The following is a 21,413-nucleotide window of genomic DNA, read 5'->3' as shown; positions in this document are numbered from 1 at the left end:
GCTATATTCGATGTACAACTGCTCCATGGCTCCAGCCTCTCAGTAGACGAGCCCTACTGAGTATACATTCTGCCCCAGGTAAATCTGACACTTCCACCGAGGTAGAAGCAGCTTGTCCAGCCAACCTGCGGACTAATGCCTCCTCTAGCCTGATGTCCAGTTCTCCGTCTGTTTGCTGTGTGGAATGAGCCTCAGAGGATGTTAGGGTGGGGGCGTGCAGATTGTGACCCTCCTGTCCCTGCACTTGTCTGAACTGAGTGCTTGGGGTGTCGTCTGACCCTCTGTTTACAGGCCCAGACAGACCCTGCAGACTGACCAGGAAACCTGTCTTTGAAAGTCAGGGACCAGAGCAAAACTACCTGGGGGAAAAGCCCTTCAGCCCATCTGGTACAAGAAGTCCAATCTAAGCTGGTCCATTTGGCCCACATCCTCTAACCCTTTCCTATCAGTACCTGTCCATGTGCCTCTTAAATATTAATGAGCTACCACCACCCCCCGAAGGCATTTCACTTCTGGTCCCTTCTTACATCTTTCCCTTCGCCCTAAACCTACGCCCCCTGGTCGTGGGGAAAAGAGTATTCGCCCTCTGCCCCTCACTTTGTCCACACCTCCACACCCCATCCCTTACCTTGAAGCTAAGACTGTACCTGGATGTCTCAGGGTCTCGGGTCTGGCAGCCTCAAACTTTCTCCTCTCTCTCTAGCAAAGCAGAGGTTGATAGGTTCTTGATTCGTCAGGGCATCAAAAGGTTATGGTAGAAGATAGGAGAATGGGGTTGAGAGGGATAATAAATCAGCCATGATGGAATGGCAGAGCAGAGTCGATGGGCCAAATGGCCTAATTCTGCTCCTGTGTTGTTATGGTCTTAATGTCTTATCTCACAGGAGTACATTCAGCCAGAGACTCATTCCTCCGAGATGCAACACAGAGCGTCATAGGAAGTCATTCCTGCCTGTGGCCATCAAACTTTACAACTCCTCCCTTGGAGGGTCAGACACCCTGAGCCAATAAGCTGGTCCTGGACTTACTTCATAATTTACTGGCATAATTTACATATTACTATTTATTACTTATGGTGCAACTGTAACGAACCAATTTCCCCGGGATCAATAAAGTATGACAATGACTATCCTATAGCAGAATAATGAAAGCTGTATACAATACTGCAAATGCATAGTACTCTTAGCCTTGCTATCCAACCCACAGACAAAGGAGGTGCTATTGCAGTGTGGCAGACTGACCTCTGCACGGCCAAGGTGTGGCAGCAACTCTTGGCCACCTCCTCTTACCTACCCTTCAAAGAGGACCTCACTCCAGACCATCAGAAAATTGTCTCTAGCGCCTTCGCTGACCTCATCAACTCTGGAGAGCATCCATCCACTGCCACCAAGCTCGTAGCTCCCTTGTCCCTTCCCATTGTTGGGATGCCATACTGGAAAATGGGAGCCCCACTGCTGAAAGGTCATCAGATGGTGTACGGATGGTCAGCATTGCACTGGGGTCCACAGATCAACTCCAGTGGCTCCCTGTGGACAGAGCTTATTGGGCTGACTATCCAAGAGTGGCTCTTCAACATGCAATCTTGCAGTTGTTTGAAATCCAGAGCAGCACACGCACAATGCTGGAGGAACTCTGTAGGTCAGGCAGCATCCACGGAGTGGAATAAAGTCTATGTTTGGGGCCGGGACCCTTCACTGGAAAGGAAGCTGGAAGAATTGAGAATGTGAATGTGTGGGAATGGGGAAGGAGTAGAAGCTGGAGAGAGACGGGTGAAGTGGACTTGGAGATCACGTGGGGGAGCAGTGAGAGAGGGTCTCACTGAACTCCTGTCGAAGAGAGGATAAAAGTTCAGTGTAGCCATTCCTCAAAGTGAATCCAAACGTTTCAGAATGCCAGTCTGGTGTTGAAGGCATTGCTTTGTGCCCCATGGATACCTGAAGATGGACTGAAAGGAAGCATGGGGCCTTGCAATCCAGGCTCTGGTCACTGATTACAGCTCCAGGAATGAGAATCTGTTCCCAGAGCTGAGGAGTAACAGTGAGGGTGACAGTTCCACCTTCATCCTGAGCGAAGACCTATGCCTTGCTATCCTGTGCAATTTCTCCTTGGAGCTTTCAGTTCTCCCTCGTCTGATGGTTTTCTTTTGCTCTCCAGGCCGAGCCTCTGGTAGTGGACCTGAAGGATCTCTTCCAACTGGTGTACAACCTGAAGAAAAAGGAGGAAGCTGAAAATCAAACTAAGGTCAGGAATATATTTTGGGCATGGTAACATGGAGAATTGGTGGTGTTGAGTGATGGGCAGGAAGCACTGGGTATGGAGTTGGTGGCCCATATCCCCCCAAACCAGGGGTTCCCAAACTGGGGTCTGCGGGGCCCCTTGCATAATGGTATTGGTCCGTGGCGTAAAGGTTGGGAACCTCTGCTCTAAACCTTTTCAATGCATCCACCAGCTGAAGTACCTTTTTAAATGTCACCGTACCTGCTTCAAACATTTCCTTCGACAGCTTGTTTCATATACTAACCAGCCTCTGGGCGCAAAAAGAGGCCCCTTACGGTGCAAGGGGAGAGAGTTAACGTCCTCTTGACTTCTCCAAACCTGGGGAGAAACTGTACCTTCAGTCGCGTGGTTTTACACAGCATGTTTTACTGAGTGAAATTGAGCTCATTCAGCATGATCAATTAATTGGCCTGGTATGTCTTTGGACAGTTCAGTTCCCTCCACAGACAGTAGTGGGATCTTACTGTACTTGGTCTCAGTACATGCTGCACTAACTGATCTCCTCTTTCCCCCCTCTAGGATGACAGCAAGCCCATTGAGGTAAGGTGTTTAATGTTTCTGCAGTCGAATTGGTTAGATTGTGGTTGGAGAGAGTTAGGAACATTCCCTCCCAGTGCAGTGTCAGTGGGATTACAGCCCAGTCGACGGCCTACTCCAACTCCGCGCGCCAGATCAGATCTATTGTCATCTTAAATATTACAATGAAAATGAAGATTTGGAGGTGGCAGTCATTGAAAGCATTGTATGAAGGCAGTCCATTATCTACACCAGGTGTCGGCATTGATTTTGTTCATTTACAGTCAATTAGAAGAACACAGCAGCATACACCGAATGAATTCCTCTGTCAATAACTACCAACAACTGAGACACAGTTTTATAGTACCATCTTGGTAGAGTTCCAATTTGTTCTGTATTTCTTTTTTCTTTCAATATTTTTATTAGTTTCTACAAAGAAGAATACAGAGTACAAGAAAGTGTATATAAAGGTCGAAAAAAAACAACTACCAATTACATTATATCTATTCATAATAACAATCTCATTACCCTGTATTCATGTAGGTTAGTCAAAGTTCTATTGAAATACACTATTGTATTTCTTTTAAATACATACCATTTTAACTACGAAACTTCAGCTAATTAGGGCAACCACTGAATTGGACTGAAGCATACGGGTCCTGATGTGTTCTAATTTCTGGAATCTACTATTCAATTCCATGTGCTTTCCACCCTGGTATGTTGTCACAGAGCATCATTAGAACATGGCAAAGATACTACTGTGTCTCTGTCTCACACTGGTTTCTGTCCCTCCCCCACAGAATGGAAATCCACTATTGAACTTCGACGATGAGGTATCCAGTGCTAAGAATGTAAGTGAGTTTTTTTGGATTGGGCTGAAATTTGAAGCCCGTTGGGTGACGGTGTGGATCTTGTGCACCCTTGAATTCTCGATGGTCTTATGGTGGTACAGACCCTCTGCCCCCTCCGTTCTGACTGGGTGGTAGAGCAGGTGGGAAGTGAGTTGACATCACTTCCTCCGGATGTGGGCACTGATTGTTCAGTGAGCACAGGCTGTTGGCCCATTGGGTCTGTTCTGATCAAAACTACTCCCATCTGCCTGCACTATATCCCTCCACGTTCATGCCTTTAAAGATAAGCATTTTAAAAGATTAGCTTTCTGTCACATGTACATCAAAACACACAGTGAAATGCATCATTTGCCTCAATGACCAACACAGTCAAGGGATGTGCTGGGGGCAGTTTGCAAGTGTCCATGCTGCTAGTGCCCACTACTTACTAACCCTCACCCACACATCTTTGGAATGGCAGAGGAAACCGGAATGCTCATAGGAAACTCGCGTAGACACAGGGAGAATGTACGTACTCCTTACACACAGCAGCAGGAATTAACCTCGGTCTTACAGTTGGCATGTTAAGTGTTACCTAGTTGTTTAGCTACACTGCCATGCCTTTGAAACATATGTGCTTCCACAACTCCTGGTAGCCTGTTCTAGCACCTCCCACAGTTTAACCCCCCCACAACCTTAAAACTGTTCTGTACTATTTGCCATTTCCTCCAGTGTGGGGGAAAAGTGTCTACTTGATCTATGCCTTGAGCATCAGACAGTGAAGAACAACCCAAGTAGGTTATCAAGATCCCAGACTGTTGGGTAGTAATTTGTGAATTCTGCATGTAATGTGAGGGTTGCCCATACAAGGGGACTGGGAGCATGGGGTCAGTGCGGGGCAGTAATGCAGCGATCTGCTATATCAAAAGATAAAGGGGACCAGGACAAAGGATCTGCTGTAGTCCTCCTACCAGGACCTTGGCCCATAAGACCATTGACATAGAAGGAGAATTAGGGCATTTGGCTCACCAAGTCTGTTCTGCCATTCCATCATGGCTGATTTATTATCCCTCTCAACCCATTAACCTACCTTCTCTCCATAACCTTTGATACCCTGACTAATCAAGAAACTATCAACCTCCACTTTAAATGCACCCAATGACTTGTCTGTCACAGTGAATTCCACAGATTCACCACCCTCTGATTAAATAAATTCCTCCTCATCTCTGTTGCAAGTAGATCTCTCTCGATTCTGAGGCTGTGCCCTCTGGTCCTAGACTTGTGCACTAATAGAAAACATCCTCTCTAGGCCTTTCAATGTTCAATAGATTTTTGAGATTCCCCTGTCCCCTCATTCTTCTAGAATCCTCAGTGCGAGATCTCTGCTACCTTGTGCTCTGTACTTTCCTGTAAACATAATGCCTTAAACATGAACTAATCTCCGGAATAAACTGATTTTTTTGGTGTTAATTCCACAAGAATTGGGAAATGAGGTGATGGTCATAAACCCCTCTGCCTTGTTTCATTTACAATTGAAACCGAGCCTAGTTCTGACCAGCCCCTTTAACACCTTTTTGTTGCTTTAACAGGGCATCGATCAGCTGCAGCTGTTTGGAGACATGTCCACTCCCCCTGACATCCACTCGCCCTCGGTAAGCAAAGCCTTAGCGGCAGGCCTTGGGTTGTGCAGGAGGTGCTGTGACCATACTGAGAGTTTGGCACCTTCTGATCAGTTCAGGTGGAGGGGGGATCCCCAAGTCAGCAAGTCCTCTCTGGCATGGAAGGTTTGGAGTGAGACTGGTATTTCATTTTGGGGATCTGCTTTCAAGGACTCTACAGCTTGTATTCTCTATTGTTATTATTTTCCTTTTGGTATTTGCCCAGTCTGTCTCTCGCAGGTTGTCTGTTCGTCTGTCCTTGTCTTTGGTTATCTATTTATTTAGAGGTACAGTGTGGAATGGGCCCTTCTGGCTTTGGAGCCATGCTGCCAGCACCCCGCCAAATTAATCCTGGGCTAATCAAGGGATCATTTTTCAATGACCAATCAACTCACTGACCGGTACGTTGTTGGACTGTGGGAGGAAACCAGAGCACCCAGAGGAAACCCACACGTTCACGGGGAGAACGTTCAAACTCCTTACAGATGTCATCGGAATTAAACTCCAAACTTAGAGTTGTGATAACTGTTACGCTACCGGGGGCCCATGATTCCACTGTTTCTTTGTCGTTACTGCGAATGCCTGCAGCGAAACAAGTCTCAGGGCTGTATATGGTGACATGTAAATACTTTGGTGATAAACTTACTTTGAACTGGTAATTGTAGATGCAGACGTGTACTTGTAAAACTGGACTTTGAGCTGCTCTTAAAGTTTGGACTATTTAAAGTGGAAATCTCCCAGTGGAGCACACAGTACCCCTCCCTCAACCCTCTGTTATTGTTTACAGTAGGCATGTGTTGCTGCCGGTTCATGCCCAGCTGCGGAAAGACTAGGTTTCTGCCTCTGTTGGTGATTAAAACCTCCACTGGCTGTTTGTCATGTGGCTCACTGCCAGTGTTTCCCGCATCAGTCCTACACAAGGCCCCTCAGCTGAATTTGCAATTTAATCCACCCTTTCCTTCATCCCTAACCCCTCCACTTCAAACCACCCCCTCCACTTAAAGGAATTTTTCCAATTCCCTTGATATGAAATTGTGCAAGTTTCAGTTACTTTGATAATAAATTCACTTTGCAAACAAAGTTCATGTATGTCGCAACATACTACCTTGAGATTCTTTTTATTGCAAGCATTTGCAGGAAAAAATACAACAGTTTGCAAAAAAATGTGTACATAAAGACTGTGCAAAGAGAGAAAGTTAGTTATAAAGAGTCTTTGGAAGTGAATCTGTAGATTGTGGGAATGAGTTCAGAGTTGTGGTGAGTGAAATTGTCCACGCTTGTTCAGGAGCCTGATGGTTGTCGGGTAATTACCGTTTCGGTACTTAGTGGTGTGGGACCTAAGGCTCCTGTCCCTCCTGCCCGATGGCAGTAGCGAGAAGGGAGCATGTCCTGCATGTGGGCTTTGCAGACTGAACTGGCATTTAATTGCCCTTCCCTCGTTACCCTTGAGTGACAGTGAGCTGTCACCTTGAACTGCTGCAGTGTTTGACCTGTGGGTGTACAGACCTAACTTAAGGAACTGATTCTGCCTTAAGACCATAACACATGTTTAGGAGTGAAATTAGGCCATTTGGCCCATCTGCTCTGCCATTCCGTCAGGGCTGATTTACTATCCCTCTCAACCCCATTCTCCTGCCTTCTCCCCATAATCTTTGACCTGACTAATCAAGAGCCTATCAAACACCGCTTTAAACACACCCAGTGACATGGCCTTCACAGCTGTCTATGGCAAAGAATTCCACAGATCCACTATCCTCTGGCTAACCTCATCTCTGTTCTAAAGGGATTTTAACATAGGCTGGTATCCCAGGAGACTGAAACTGGGCTTCCAATGCAGTCAGAATCTGCATCTAGGACCCTGTTGTTTAAATCCTAGTACATTAGATGTTTCACAAACAAGAGAAAATCTGCAGATGCTGGAAATCTAAGCAACACACACAAAATCAAGGGTTTAGATGGGGCAGAGTGTGTCCAGGACGAATTCCTGTCACAGTATGTGGATTGCAGAGAGACATTGATAGGATGCAGAAGTGGGCTGAGAAGTGGCAGATGGAGTTCAACCCGGAGAAGTGTGAGGTGGTACACTTTGGAAGGACAAACTCCAAGGCAGAGTACAAAGTAAATGGCAGGATACTTGGTAGTGTGGAGGAGCAGAGGGATCTGGGGGTACATGCCCACAGATCCCTGAAAGTTGCCTCACAGGTAGACAGGGTAGTTAAGAAAGCTTATGGGGTGTTAGCTTTCATAAGTCGAGGGATAGAGTTTAAGAGTCACGATGTAATGATACAGCTTTATAAAACTCTGGTTAGGCCACACTTGGAGTACTGTGTCCAGTTCTGGTCACCTCACTATAGGAAGGATGTGGAAGCATTGGAAAGGGTACAGAGGAGATTTACCAGGATGCTGCCTGGTTTAGAGAGTATGCATTATGATCAGAGATTAAGGGAGCTAGGGCTTTACTCTTTGGAGAGAAGGAGGATGAGAGGAGACATGATAGAGGTGTACAAGATAATAAGAGGAATAGATAGAGTGGATAGCCAGCGCCTCTTCCCCAGGGCACCACTGCTCAATACAAGAGGACATGGCTTTAAGGTAAGGGGTGGGAAATTCAAGGGGGATATTAGAGGAAGGTTTTTTACTCAGAGAGTGGTTGGTGCGTGGAATGCACTGCCTGAGTCAGTGGTGGAGGCAGATACACTAGTGAAGTTTAAGAGACTACTAGACAGGTATATGGAGGAATTTAAGGTGGGGGCTTATATGGGAGGCAGGGTTTGAGGGTCGGCACAACATTGTGGGCCGAAGGGCCTGTACTGTGCTGTACTATTCTATGTTCTATGTTCTAAAATGCTGGAGGAACTCAGCAGGCCAGGCAGCATCTATAGAAAAAAAGTATTGCAGATGTCTTGGGCCGAGACCCTTCATTAGGATCAACAGATGCGTTCAGCAGAGTTCACACAGAATATCCAGAGAATGTCATTAGGCATATGCTGGGTTATCTCAATCCACAATAGTGCGTTCAAATCTGTTACAATAGATAGAGACGTAGAAACTCTACAGCACAATACAGGCCCTTCGACCCACAAAGCTGGGCCGAGCAAGTCCTTATCTTAGAAATTACCTAGGGTTACCCATAGCCCTCTATTTTTCTAAGCTCCATGTATCTGTCCAGGAGTCTCTTAAAAGACCCTATTGTATCCGCCTCCACCACCGTCGCCGGCAGCCCATTCCACACACTCACCACTCTCTGCGTTTTTTAAAAAAAAACTTACCTCTGACATCTCCTCTGTACCTACTTCCAAACACCTTAAAACTGTGCCCTCTCGTGCTAGCCATTTCAGCCCTGGGGAAAAGCCTCTGACTATACACACGATCAATGTCTGTTCCTTTTTGAGGCGAATGTCAGTTCATTCAGTCTGTCCAGGGAATGTCACTGGGCATGTGTGTATTTGGGTTATTTAAGTCCATAAAATAATCTGATTCTCGAGGGGGAGTAATTGGGATCATGTGTACTGGGCTATGGCCAGAAGTGTATTTTTACAGATCATTACAGTATGGAATTCTTTGACCATGTGGTTGTTGGAAGCAATTTTCATTCCAAAGGAATTAGAGCATTGGAATTCAACAACCTAATTCTGCTTTAGCCAAGTCTTCCATTGAGAGCTTCGGTAGATTAATACCCCGGCTGGTTAAGTAACATCGTACACAGGAGATTCTGCAGATGCTGGAAATCCAGAGCAACGCACACAAACTGCTGGAGGAACTCAGCAGGTCTGGCAGGTTCTACAGAGAGAAATAAACAGTCCGTCTTTCGAGACTGGAAAGGAAGTAGCAGAAGCGAGACTTGGGAGGGGAAGAAGCACGAGCTGATAACTGAGATCAGATGAGGAAGGTTGGCGAGTGGGGGCTGAAGTAAGAAGCTGGGAGGTGATGGTTGGAAAAGTTAAAGAGCTAAGGGCTTAAGGAATCTGATGGGAGAGGAGGGTGGACCATGGGAGAAAGGGAAGGGAGGGCACCAGAGGGACATGATATGCAGGTTAGGAGAAGAGGAGGGGTAAGAGAGGAACGGAGAAAGAAAGAAGTGACAGAGAGAAATTTCTGGAAGTGAAGACCTGATGGTACCTGATGGGTCTTGGTCAACTATTTGTGCCCCTCTATAGATGCTGCCTGACTTGCTGAGTTCCTCCAACGTCTAGTGTGTTACCTGGGTTTGACATGACCAGAGAACCAGGTTTTCCCTGATTCTGCCCTCACCTATACCAGCTAAGTATACCAGCCAGGTCACTTTGTTAAAGTGAAGCTTTCTACACAATTCATAGCTGAATGAAATGTGAGTAAATTAAGCCCCAGGAGAGTGTTGGACAAAGGCGTGCCCCTGGTAACCGGAGAGAGTCTGCTTCTGCCCCATCTACCAGTGGTGTTGGGATCACTGCCACATGCTGCTCTGCTATTGGCCCACAAACAGGCCAATTGGCACCAAGTTTGTTCTCACCCATTGAGACCAAATTGCCCTGATGGTTTGCTTGCCTTGGTTAAACACTCTCCTTTAACCGGTCAACCTACCGGTTAACATTGACAGCAGGGTGGGGGGAGGACTGCACTGACTGTTGCTCCCTTCAGAAGCAATGTTGCCCTTTGGCTACACCCTTTTGTTTTAGCTTTTGTTGATCCTGTGATTAAAATTTCCTTCTCTCTGTCAATGATCAGGAAAACAATGACGGCTCTTTGGGTTGCTTGTTGGACTTGTCCTCTCCTGAAATGGATCCCTTGAACACGTGTGTGAAAGGCAATCCCTTCCGTGATGAGACCACCACTTCCTCACTCAACTTTTTCCCCACGCCTGACCCCAACCCCTTTGGAAATGATCCTTTCTCTGAACATAACCAATCAGTACCTCAGTCTGTTGATTCTGCAAATTGCTCCAATCAGAAAGACGGAGTGCTTGCTTTCCTAGATGCTGCCAGCAGTCTTGACTTTGACCACCTGTCTAGTCCAGTCACAAGCTCTAAGGTTGACTCATCACCCTGGCCGCTGAATGGATTACCAGGCCAAGAACCAAGTGATTCAGTTAGCAAGCCGGCACCCAATCCTTTTGCTGAAATCTCTGGCCCTGCACCAGCCACGCACAATGGCTTGAAACCAGACACTCAAAGCGCTTCGACCAAGCAGATGGATTCCCTTCTGGGACAAGGTCTTGACTCCATCACTTTGTCCCCTCCACCGCAGAGCGCCAAAGGAGGACGAGGCAGGCGAGCTATCCAGGTGAAAAACCCTCTATCCACCTTTCATTAACTAACCACCTAGTGACTAACCAGTGGCCAATCCCAACATAACTCTGTGCATCTCCCAGTAACCTGCAGTTCTGCTGGTTCTCTTTGATGTCTAAGTGTTTCTGTTTGTTGCTTACACTCGGTCACTTTCAGATCTAACACCGAGTCAACTAAACTTAGTAAGAGTGACATGCTGGAGATTGCAAATCTCAATTAACATTCTTGGGATGATTTGGTATCTTTCCTGCTAGTCCCACTGGATTACTCAAGCAATTAGTGTAACCTTGTTGCCAAATGCATGCTGTGAGTGCCCCGCCCCCCAGCACTGCCTTCGCTTCAGCGAGTACAGAGCCTGGGTCTTCCCTCTTGTAGGAGGGGCTTGCAGTCCTTCAGGCTAATTCCAAGCCAGTAATGTGTAAATTCAAGTTCAACCTGACAGACCATAAGACACAGGAGCAGAATTAGGAAATTCAGCCCATCGAGTCTGCTCCACCATTCAATCATGGCTGATTTATTATCCCTCTCAACCCCATTCTCCTGCCTTCTCCCTGTAATCTTTAGCACCCTTATTAATCAAGAACTTGTCAACCTCTGCTTTAAATATACCCAATAACTTGGCCCCTACAGCAATTTATGGCAATAAATTCCACAAATTCATCACCCCCCAGCTAAAGAAATTGCTCTTCATCTCTGCCCTAAGGGGATGTCCTTCTATTCCAAGGCTGTTCCCTCTGGTCCTAGACTCCCTGTACTCCCCCATTATTGGAAACATCCTGTCTACATCCATTCTATATAAGCCTTTCAATATTCGATAGGTTTCAATGAGATCCCCCATCATTCTTCTGAACTCCAGGGAGCCTAAAGCCATGAAATACTACATACATTGACCCTTTTGTTCCCAGGATTTTTCTCACGAACCTCCAGACCCTCTCCGTGGAGATTTGGGTGGCTTTGTGCTGTGGCCAATTTCTACACTGGGTTGTGGTATAATCGAATTACGGGAGGCCATTTCTGACCCCACAGACCTTCACCTTTCCTGTATCCCTGCACAGGACTTCTCCTTCAGCCTCTGAAAGGCTTGCTTCCCATCTCTTGCAGACCATGAGTGACAATGTGGTATCCAGTACCACTGTGGTTCAGTCTCCAGCACCGTCGGGTCTCGGTGCTTTGGACCTGTTCAACGTTGCGGTCTCCACATCTTCTCTGGCCGGTCCAGGTAAGACCTTGAGCAACACGTACGCGCACAAAGTGCTGGGGAAACTCCGTAAGTCAGACAGCATCTTGTCAAATCTGTTTTATCGAGCCAAGTCTTTATATGACATTGGTCAAACCGCACGGAACTGTGTAACCAGGGATGGCTTGTACTTAACAGAAAGACCTTCATATTTCTCTGCTGTCCCGGCTCCCCGGAGCCCCTGTTAGGGATCTGTGTGACCCTTGACCTTGAGAACTTGCATAGGCTGGGGCCAGTGAGCTGGGAGCTTTTGTATGGCAGAATGTTTCAACCAGGCTGTGCATGGTGACAGGAGAGACTACAGGTACATATGAGGGGTGATTGATAAGTTCGTGGCCTCAGGTAGAGGATTCAAGATTCAAAGATTCAAAAAATTTTATTGTCATTCTAACCGTACATCAGCTCTGCAGGGCAGAATGAGACAGCGTTTCTCAAGGGCAGTGCAATCATAACATAACACACGCAACACTAAATAATAAACATAACAATAAATAGTAAAACACAACAGCCACATGTCAGTTAAAATCAGTTATAAGTGTCCAGTGCAAGTTAAAAGTGTCCAAAGCAGAGTCAGGTAGAGCAGCTATTTAGCAGTCTGACTGCCTGTGGGAGGAAGCTGTTTAGTAGCCTTGTGGTTTTAGTTTTGATGCTCCTGTAACGTTTGCCTGATGGCAGAAGAACAAACAGTTCATGGAGAGGGTGTGAGGGGTCTTTAATGATGTACCATGTCTTCTGGAGGCATCGACTCTGAAAGAGGTCTTGGACAGAAGGTAGGGAGACCCCAATAACCTTCTCTGCTCCCCTAACCACCCTCTGCAAGGCTTTTTGTCGACAGCACTGCAGCTGGAGTACTGGAGAAGGAGTCAGTTTTAGAAATCCTAGCACAGTTATTTTTCAACATAGTCCCCTCCTACGTTTACACACTTAGTCCAGCGGCCGTGGAGCATACGGATCCCTTCTTTGTAGAAGTCGGTGACTTGGACCTCCAGAAAGTGGTCCACAGCAGGGGTGATTGATAAGTTCGTGGCCTAAGGTAGACGGAGATGAGTTATACAGCTCTCGTTGCATGTAAGTGCAGTTCAACTCTTTGAGTGATAATGCAGAAAGTTTGAAGTTAGTAACTCATCTCCTTCCACCTTAGGCCGCAAACTTATCGATCTCCTCTCGTATATTAGCTGCAGGAGAATGAGGGAAGATTTGATAGAGGTGAAAAGTTCTGAGGCAGATCTACATCACTAGGGTGCCTAAGACTTTTGCACAGTACGTCTTTCCACCACGTGCTTCAAATCAAATCAAAATGAACCCACGCAGAGGTTGAGGGTTATGGGCCAACCATGAGCAGATGGGGGTAATTTGCTGTGCAACAGTCACATGGGCAAGTTGACTGTGGGGCCCGTTTTCATGTCGACTGACTACGACCTCTGTCCGTGGTATCGGATCTCCTGTGATGGTGCACAATTCAGATGGAGTGGGTGTGCAATAAAAGCTATTGATTATTTATCTTTTTTTTTAGAGATACAACATAGAACAGGCCCTTTCAGCCCAACAAACCACACCACCCAGCAACCCACCCAGCCTAATAATAGGACAATTTCCAATGACCAACTAACCTGCTAACAGGTACATCATTAAACTGTGGGAGGAAACCCACAAGGTCAGGGGGAGAATGTGCCGAAATTCCAAACTCTGAACGCCCCGAGCTGGGAGAGTGTCACACTAAGAGTTATGCAAACTGCTATGCTGCCCAGAACTCATCTAGAAGTGTCCAATAGGTGATGTCCGAGTGGTTCCTAGTCCACAGGTTGACTGAGTTGTGCTCTGCTCTCTCTAGGTTTGATGGGACCTTCCCAGAACACGTGGGGGCAGCCGCTTGCTCAGCCTGGCCCACTGCCTCCAGGGCCTGTTCTTGGTGGTTCGGCCCCCTTTGTGCAGCCGGCTGTATTCGGAGGGTGCCCCGCTGTGGTCTGGAGCCAACCGCCTTCCTTTGGCGCCACGCCAACTCCTTCCAGCTGGGCTCAGCTCTCCGTGCAGACACCACCACCACCGCCTGTGTGGGGCCAGCCACTCCCTCAAGCCCACCCGTTTGGGTCCAATCCCTTTGCGCCCTCCCTTCCGATGATGCAGGCTCCAGCCATGGCTTCAGGGCCCCCGCCTACCCCACCTCCACGGCCCGCCCCTCAAGCCGGACCCCAGGACTCAGCCAAGCAGCCCACCAGTGCCTTCACTGCCTTGGACCCCCTGGGAGACAAGGAGAAGAAGAGTATCAAGGAGATGTTCAAGGACTTCCAGATCGCCAAGCCGCCCGCCATTCCAGCGCGGAGAGGGGAGCAGCCAGCCGTTCCCGGGGCATCCGGGGCCTTCGGTCAATATTTTGGCACCAAAGTGGGCGTGGCACAGGAAATAGCCGATCACGATGACTTCGACATCAGTCAGATCTCTCCAGCTGAACCCAATGGTAATGGGCTTTGTCATCTGAGGCACAGTTTGTGTAGGTTGTACAGAAGTGGTTGAAGATAGCTGAGAGTTGGTGGGCATCTAGGAAGGGCTGGCATCAATGCTGAATTATGGGTGAAGGTGGCAAGGTTGGGGCACCAGCAGGGGGGCAAGAAATGGGTCATCCTTCGTGATGGGTATGCAATAGAGATTCATGATTGTTTAATGTCATTTCCAGTACACAAGTGTAAAGGAGAGCCTCTGGATCTGATGCAGCAGAAAAAAAACTATGCTAAAGAACACAATAGTAAAAACAAACACAATAAATATAAATAAGATAGCTTCTATCCATAGATGGATTGTATGTCCATAAAGTGACGCTAGGCACGGGAGTGTCTGTACATAAGGTGACTGACAGGAAATGATAAAGTAGTGGTGGTTGGGGGTGTGGAGGGGTGGGTTAGTGGGTGGAGGTGTTGATCAGCCTCACTGCTTGGGGAAATGAGAGTTTGAGTCTGGAGGTCCTGGTGTGGATACAACATCGCAGTGGGACAAACCGTCCATGAGCAGGGTGGAACACAAGGGACTGCAGACGCTAGCTTCCAGAGCAACAACCTGCTGGAGGAACTCAGTGGGTCAAGCGGTATCGGTGGAGGGAAAAGGATGGATGATTGATGTTTTGGGTCAACCCTTCAACTGGACTGAAGGAGGGGAAGATCCCCAGGGTAAAAGGTGAAGGGGCAGTGTAGAGCAAGAGCTGGTCAGGGAAGGGTGGAGATAAGCAGATGTAGAGGGAGTATGGAGACTTGTACTGGCATTGGAGAGGGTCCAGAGGACGTTCACAAGGATGATCCTGTGGATGAAATGATTAACTTACGAGGAGTGTTTGACTTTGGGCCTGTAGTCGCTGGAGTTTAGGACAATGAGGGGGAATCTCATTGAAACCTATTGAATATTGGAAGGACTAAATGGAGTGGATTAAGAGATGAGCTTTCCAATCATGGGTAGTCTAGGACCAGATGGCATAGCCTCGGAATAGAGGGACATCCATTAAGGAGGGATTTCTTTAGCCAGAGGGTGGTAAATCTGTGGAATTCATTGCCATAGAGGGTTGTGGAGGACAAGTCATTGGGTATATTTAAAGCGGAGGTTGACAAGGTTCTTGATTAGTCAGGGTGTCAAAGGTTACGGAGAGAAGGCAGGAGAATGGGGTTGAGAGGGAAAATAAATCCACCATGGTGAAATGGAGGAGCAGACTCGATGGGTCAAATGGCCCCACTCTGCTACAATCTCTTATGGACCTGGGACTGAGGGTGGGACAGGTTGCTGGGGGTAGAGGGTCTGCTGTAAGAAAGAACAAGTACGACCTGAAGTTCACTTGACCAATGTCTGCTTGCTGTCTCGTTACTTGTAGAATTACCGGAAGCCGCTGTGAGAGTGAGTGCCCACGCACCAAATCCCTTTGATTCAATGGGAGACCCATTTGCTGCCCCTCCCATGGTGAGTACGGGCTGTTAGCTCATTCTGGCTTCTTTCCCCTCCTGGTTCTGATGAAGGGTCTCAGCCCAAACCATCCTCTCCACTGATGCTGCCCGACCTGCCAAGTTCCTCCAGCGTTTTGTGTGTGCCCTGTGCAAGTACCGTGTGGACATTTTGATGGTATAACGGTGGTATAGGCCAGGAGAGGCACTTCTTCATCCTGAGGGGTCTTTACCTGAGGTGAATGTTAGCATTAACCTGGTCTAGAGCCTCAGATCTAGTTAGCAGGGACCCCCCTCCCTTCCCTGGGCACCAAATATGAGCCTTGGTGCCCAGGAGTCCGAGACTGTCGCTCACTTGTTGATAAATACTGGCCCCAGCAACCCAATCTTGCTGGTGTCCAGCTGCCACCTCCCAAACCTTGGATCTGACACTTGCTAGCTGACCAGTCTCCTACAGACCTGGTATTAACTGCACTTGAACTCTTTGACTGGCCCTAGACAGCAGACTATAATTGCCTGAAGTCCTTTTTTTTGTCAACACGCGGGGTTTCCCTTCCATGATGGTGTCCTCACCTGCATCTCCATTTCCCACGAATCTGCCCTCATCCCATCCTCCCACCAAAACAGGGATAGAGTTCTGCTTGTCCTGACCTACCACCTCATGAGCCTCCGTACCAGCATGTGATCCTCTGTGACCTTTCGCACCTCCAGTGGGATCTTGACCACGAAGCAAATCTTTCACTTCCCAGCCCCTGGTCCACTTCCTGTAGAAATGACTCGACAATGTGATTCTCTTGTCTCACTGATCTCCCTCCTGGCACTTACCCCTGCAAGTGGCCTAAGTACTCAGCTCCTCCCTCACCTCCGCTCAGGACCCCAAACAGACCTTCAAAGCGGGTTGAGTAAGCACTTCACCTGACATCTGTCGTATCTAACACTCCCAGTGCAGCCTCCTCCCCATCAAGGACTGGCCTTGGCCTTGTGTTTGTCTGAAGGTTCTGGAAGCTAGGGTTTCCTACTACCATCAGGTAGAAAGTACAGACGGTCCCACCCCGCCAGGTTCAGGAACAGGTACACCCCTACAACCATCAGGCTGCTGAACCACCATGGGTAAGTTCACTCCCTGCAACACTGAACTGATTTCATAACCTCACTTCCAACTCTTCATAAAGTGTCTTTTGAATTTGCGGTTTGTCTTTTGCACGTTGGTTGTTAGTCTTTGTTTCTGTAGATCTTTGTTCTATCACATGTATTTTTCCTATCACATGCATGAAAACAAATCTCCAGGTAGTATAAGGTACTTTGGTAATAAATTTCTCTTGATATACATGAGTACGTGGAGGCACAGATGCAATGAAAAACTGACAACGGCATTGAGAAAAGTAAACTAATTGTCTGCTTTGTATAAGAAAACCAGACCACTTTGATAATAAATTTTCATTTCTACTTTAACCCAGGTGTAAAAGTGTCTTTTTTTTTTGCTTTCTAGACTGATTCCGCACCTGCTCCCACTCCACAGCCATCCTCCGACCCATTTGGAGATCACTTCAGAAACCCATTTCTTTAACACCCGGTACGTATGTGACCGTGCCTCTGTGTCTACGAGCAGGGTCCTCTTGCACGTCCTGTATTTGAGCAGGGTGGCCCAGCTCTCCAGTTAATTCTCAAGTCCAGTGCCAACTTCAGACTCAATCTCAGGTCAGAATCATTTCTTGTCACAAGTACATCAAAATGTGCGGTGACACGAGGAATTCTGCAGATGCTGGAAATTCAAGCAACACACATCAAAGTTGCTGGTGAACGCAGCAGGCCAGGCAGCATCTATAGGAAGAGGTACAGTCAACGTTTCAGGCCGAGACCCTTCGTCAGGACTAACTGAAAGAAGATTTGAAAGTGGGAGAGGGAGGGGGAGATCCAAAATGATAGGAGAAGACAGGAGGGGGAGGGATAGAGCCGAGAGCTGGACAGGTGATTGGCAAAAGGGGATACGAGAGGATCATGGGACAGGAGGTCCGGGAAGAAAGACAAGGGGGAGGGGGGAAAAACCCAGAGGATGGGCAAGGGGTATAGTGAGAGGGACAGAGGGAGAAAAAGGAGAGTGAGAGAAAGAATGTGTGTATATAAATAAGTAACAGATGGGGTACGAGGGGGAGGTGGGGCATTAACGGAAGTTAGAGAAGTCAATGTTCATGCCCTCAGGTTGGAGGCTACCCAGACGGAATATAAGGTGTTGTTCCTCCAGCCTGAGTGTGGCTTCATCTTTACAGTAGAGGAGGCCGTGGATAGACATGTCAGAATGGGAATGGGAACATGTGCGGTGAAATGTTATTTGCATTAACTGACACAGAGGCAAAATGCACTTAATTCCAACCACTCTCTGTAAGGGGTTTGTATGTTCTCCCTGTGACCGCATGGGTTTCCTCCCACATTCCAAAGGCCTACAGGTTGGTAGGTGGTTGGTCATGGGTGTAAATGGGTGGGGTAGTTTTGGGCCAGAAGGGCCTGTCACTGTGTGTATCTCTACATTAAAACGTGTCGCCGCAGGTTCCAGCAGCAGCGTAGCATGCTGACAACGCTCGGCAGAACACGCCCCTTTCCTCTCTCCCTCCCAGCCAACGGACCTTCCCCCTCATGCGTGCCTCTGGAACGGGCTGCCTCCAGATCTCCAACCTTCAGTGGAGTCTTAGACATTTGGGCCTCTGACTTCTGGATATGCCAACCCAAGGACTTCAGACATCGGACACTGAACTAACATCAACACTTAATTGTCTGTCCTGTGTCCACGAGCTGCTTTGAATTCCCATCAAAACCTAATGTTTAAGCAGATTCCCACAAAGGAATCTAAAAGATGCTACTTTATGAAGCTCTTGTCTATTTTGTGAAGATCTTGTCAGAACATAGGCAGGGGTGACGGCAGAGCAGCAGTGGCTGGAATTTCTCAAAGCAATTCAGAAGGCACAGGATGGATACAACCCAAAGACCAAGTATTCTGAAGGAAAGGTGACACAAGCATGGCTGACAAGAGAAGTCAAAGCCAACAGAAAAGCAAAAATTAGTGGGAAGTTAGAGGATTGGGAAGCTTTTTAAAAACCAACAGAAAGCAACTAAAAAGAAGTCTTTGAGAAGGTAAAGATGAAATACAAAAGTAAGCTAGCCAATGAGACCATAAGACAAAGGAGCAGAATTAGGCCATTTAGCCCATCGAGTCTGCTCCCCCATTCCATCATGGCTGATCCCAGATGCGACTCAACCTCATACACCTGCCTTCTCGCCATATCCCTTGACCAATCAGGAAACAATCAATTTCCACCTTAAGTATATGCACAGACTTGGCCTCCACCAGTCTGCAGCAGAGCATTCCACAGATTTACTATTCTCTGGCTAAAAAAATTCCTCCTTACCTTTGTTCTAAAGGGTCACCTCTCAATTTTGAGGCTGTGCCCTCGAGTTCTGGATACTCCCACTAAAGGAAACCTCTCCACATCCAGCCTATCTAGTCCTTTGAATATTCAGTAGGTTTCAATGAGATTCCCCTGCATTCTTCTAAATTCCAGTGAGTACGAGCCTAAAGCTGCCCAAACACTCCTCGTATGTTAACCCCTTCATTCCCAGAATCTCTTTGTGAACCTCCTCCAATGACAACACATTCTTTCTGAGATATGGGGCCCAAAACTGTTGAAAATACTCCAAGTGCAGCCTGACTAGTAAAGTCTCAGCATTATCTCCTTGCTTTTATATTCTGTTCCCCTTGAAATAAATACCAACATTTCATTTGCCTTCTTTACCTCAGACTCAACCCGTAAATTAACCTTCTGGAAGTCTTGCCAGAGGGCTCCTAAGTCCCTCTGCACCTCTGATGTTTGAACCTTTTCATCATTTAGATAATAGTCCGCACTATTGTTCCTTTTACATTTCCCAACACTGTATTCCATCTGCCACTTTTTTGCCCATTCTTCCAATTTGTCTAAGTCCTGCTGCAATCGCATCGCTTCCTCAGCACTACCTACCCCTCCACCTATCTTCATATCATCCAGAATCTTTGCCACAAAGCCATCAATTCCATTATCCAAATCACTGATAAACAATATGAAAAGTAGCGGTCCCAATACTGACCCCTGAGGAATACAACAACCAACCAGAAAAGGCCCTTTGTTTTCCCACTCGCTGCCTCCTGCCTGTCAGCCATTCCTCTATCCATGCCAGTATCTTTCCTGTCACGCCACAGGATTTTATCTTGTTAAGCAGCTTCATGTGTGCACCTTATCAAACGCCTTCTGAAAATCTTAGTAAAAGACATCCACTGCCTCTCCTTTGTCCACCCTGCTTGTTACTTCCTTGAAGAACTCTAACAGATTTGTCAGGCAAGATTTCCCTTTACAGAAACCATGCTGACTTTGACTTATTTTATCATTAGTCTCCAAGTACCTCAACCTTATCCTTGATTATAGACTCCAACAGTTCTCTAACCACTGAGGTTAGGATAACTGGCCTAAAATCTCATTTCTTTTGCCTTCCTCCCTTTTTAAAGGGTGGAACGACATTTGCAACCTTCCAGTCCTCTGGGACCATGCCAGAATCAAGAGAATCTTTAAAGATCATGACCAATGCATCTGTTACCTATTCAGCAACCTCCCTCAGGACTCTGGGATGTAGTCCATCTGGTCCAGGTGACTTATCCACCTTCAGACCTTTGAGTTTGCCTGGCACTTTTTCCTTTGTAATAGGAATGGCACTCAGTCCTGTTCCCTAACACTCATGGACCTCTGGGACACTGCTAGTGTCTTTCACAGTGAAGACAGATGCAAAGTACCCATTAAGTTCATCTGCCATTTCTTTGTCCCCAATTACAACCTCACCTGCATCATTTTCGTGTCCTATCACCTCCCTTTCACTCTTTATATAACTGGAAAAAAAATGTTTAATATCCTGCTTTCTATTATTGGCTAGTCTGTTCTCGTATTTAATTTTTTCCCTCCTTATAACTTTTTTAGTTGCCTTTTGTTGGATTTTAAAAGCTTCCCAATCATCCAACTTCCCGCTCACTTTTGCTACCTTATATACCCTTTCCTTAGCTTTTATGCAGTCTTAATTTCCCTTGTCAGCCACAGTTGCCGACCCTGCCATTTGAGAACTTCTTCTGTAGGTCGTATCTATCCTGCACCTTGTGAACTATTCCCAGAAATTTCAGCCACCTCTGCTCTGCCATCATCCCCGTCAGTATCTCCTCCAATCTACCTGGGCAAGTTCCTCTCTCATGCCTCTGTAATTCCCTTTATTCCATTGCGATACTGATACATGTGAGTTATGCTCCCTCTTGAATTGCAAAAATTTTAAAGAGGATACCAAAAGGTTCTTCAGATACATAAAGTGTAGGAGAGGCCAGAGTGGACATCGGACTGCTGGACAATGATGCTGGAGGGGTAGTGATGGTGAACAATGAGATGGCAGATGAACTGAATAAGTATTTTGTGTCAGTCTTCACTGTGGAAGACACCAGCAGTATGGTGGAAGTTCCAGGTGTTGGGGGTATGAAGTGTGTGAAGTTACCATAACTAGAGAGAAGGTTCTTGGGAAACTGAAAGGTCTGAAGGTAGATAAGTCACCTGGAGCAGATGATGTACACCTCGGGGTTCTGAAGGAGGTTGTGGAGGCGTTTGTAATCCCTAGATTCTGAAATGGTTCCAGAAGACTGGAAAATTGCAAATGTCACTCCACTT

General features: G+C 47.0%; 1 protein-coding gene across 5 annotated transcripts in view; it reads left to right on the top strand.

The window, feature by feature from the left end:
- The window catches only part of dab2 (DAB adaptor protein 2), a 114,285-nt gene that overhangs the window by 90,008 nt on the left and 2,864 nt on the right, over positions 1 to 21,413 (top strand). For 4 of the 5 annotated variants that reach the window (XM_063049626.1, XM_063049625.1, XM_063049628.1 and 1 more), the window contains exons 6-14: positions 2,155 to 2,241; positions 2,797 to 2,817; positions 3,594 to 3,644; positions 5,213 to 5,275; positions 9,986 to 10,540; positions 11,647 to 11,764; positions 13,614 to 14,237; positions 15,630 to 15,715; positions 17,186 to 17,269. In XM_063049626.1, coding sequence (XP_062905696.1) covers positions 2,155 to 2,241; positions 2,797 to 2,817; positions 3,594 to 3,644; positions 5,213 to 5,275; positions 9,986 to 10,540; positions 11,647 to 11,764; positions 13,614 to 14,237; positions 15,630 to 15,715; positions 17,186 to 17,263 — 1,683 coding nt within the window. In that variant the 3' untranslated portion in view covers positions 17,264 to 17,269. The remainder of the gene's footprint in view (positions 1 to 2,154; positions 2,242 to 2,796; positions 2,818 to 3,593; positions 3,645 to 5,212; positions 5,276 to 9,985; positions 10,541 to 11,646; positions 11,765 to 13,613; positions 14,238 to 15,629; positions 15,716 to 17,185; positions 17,270 to 21,413) is intronic. The other variant, XM_063049629.1, reaches the window with a different exon arrangement.

The sequence above is a fragment of the Mobula hypostoma genome, chromosome 5 (genome assembly GCF_963921235.1).
Source record: "Mobula hypostoma chromosome 5, sMobHyp1.1, whole genome shotgun sequence".
NCBI classification, from domain to species: Eukaryota; Metazoa; Chordata; class Chondrichthyes; order Myliobatiformes; family Myliobatidae; genus Mobula; species Mobula hypostoma.
This window is presented reverse-complemented; position numbering and strand designations above follow the sequence as displayed.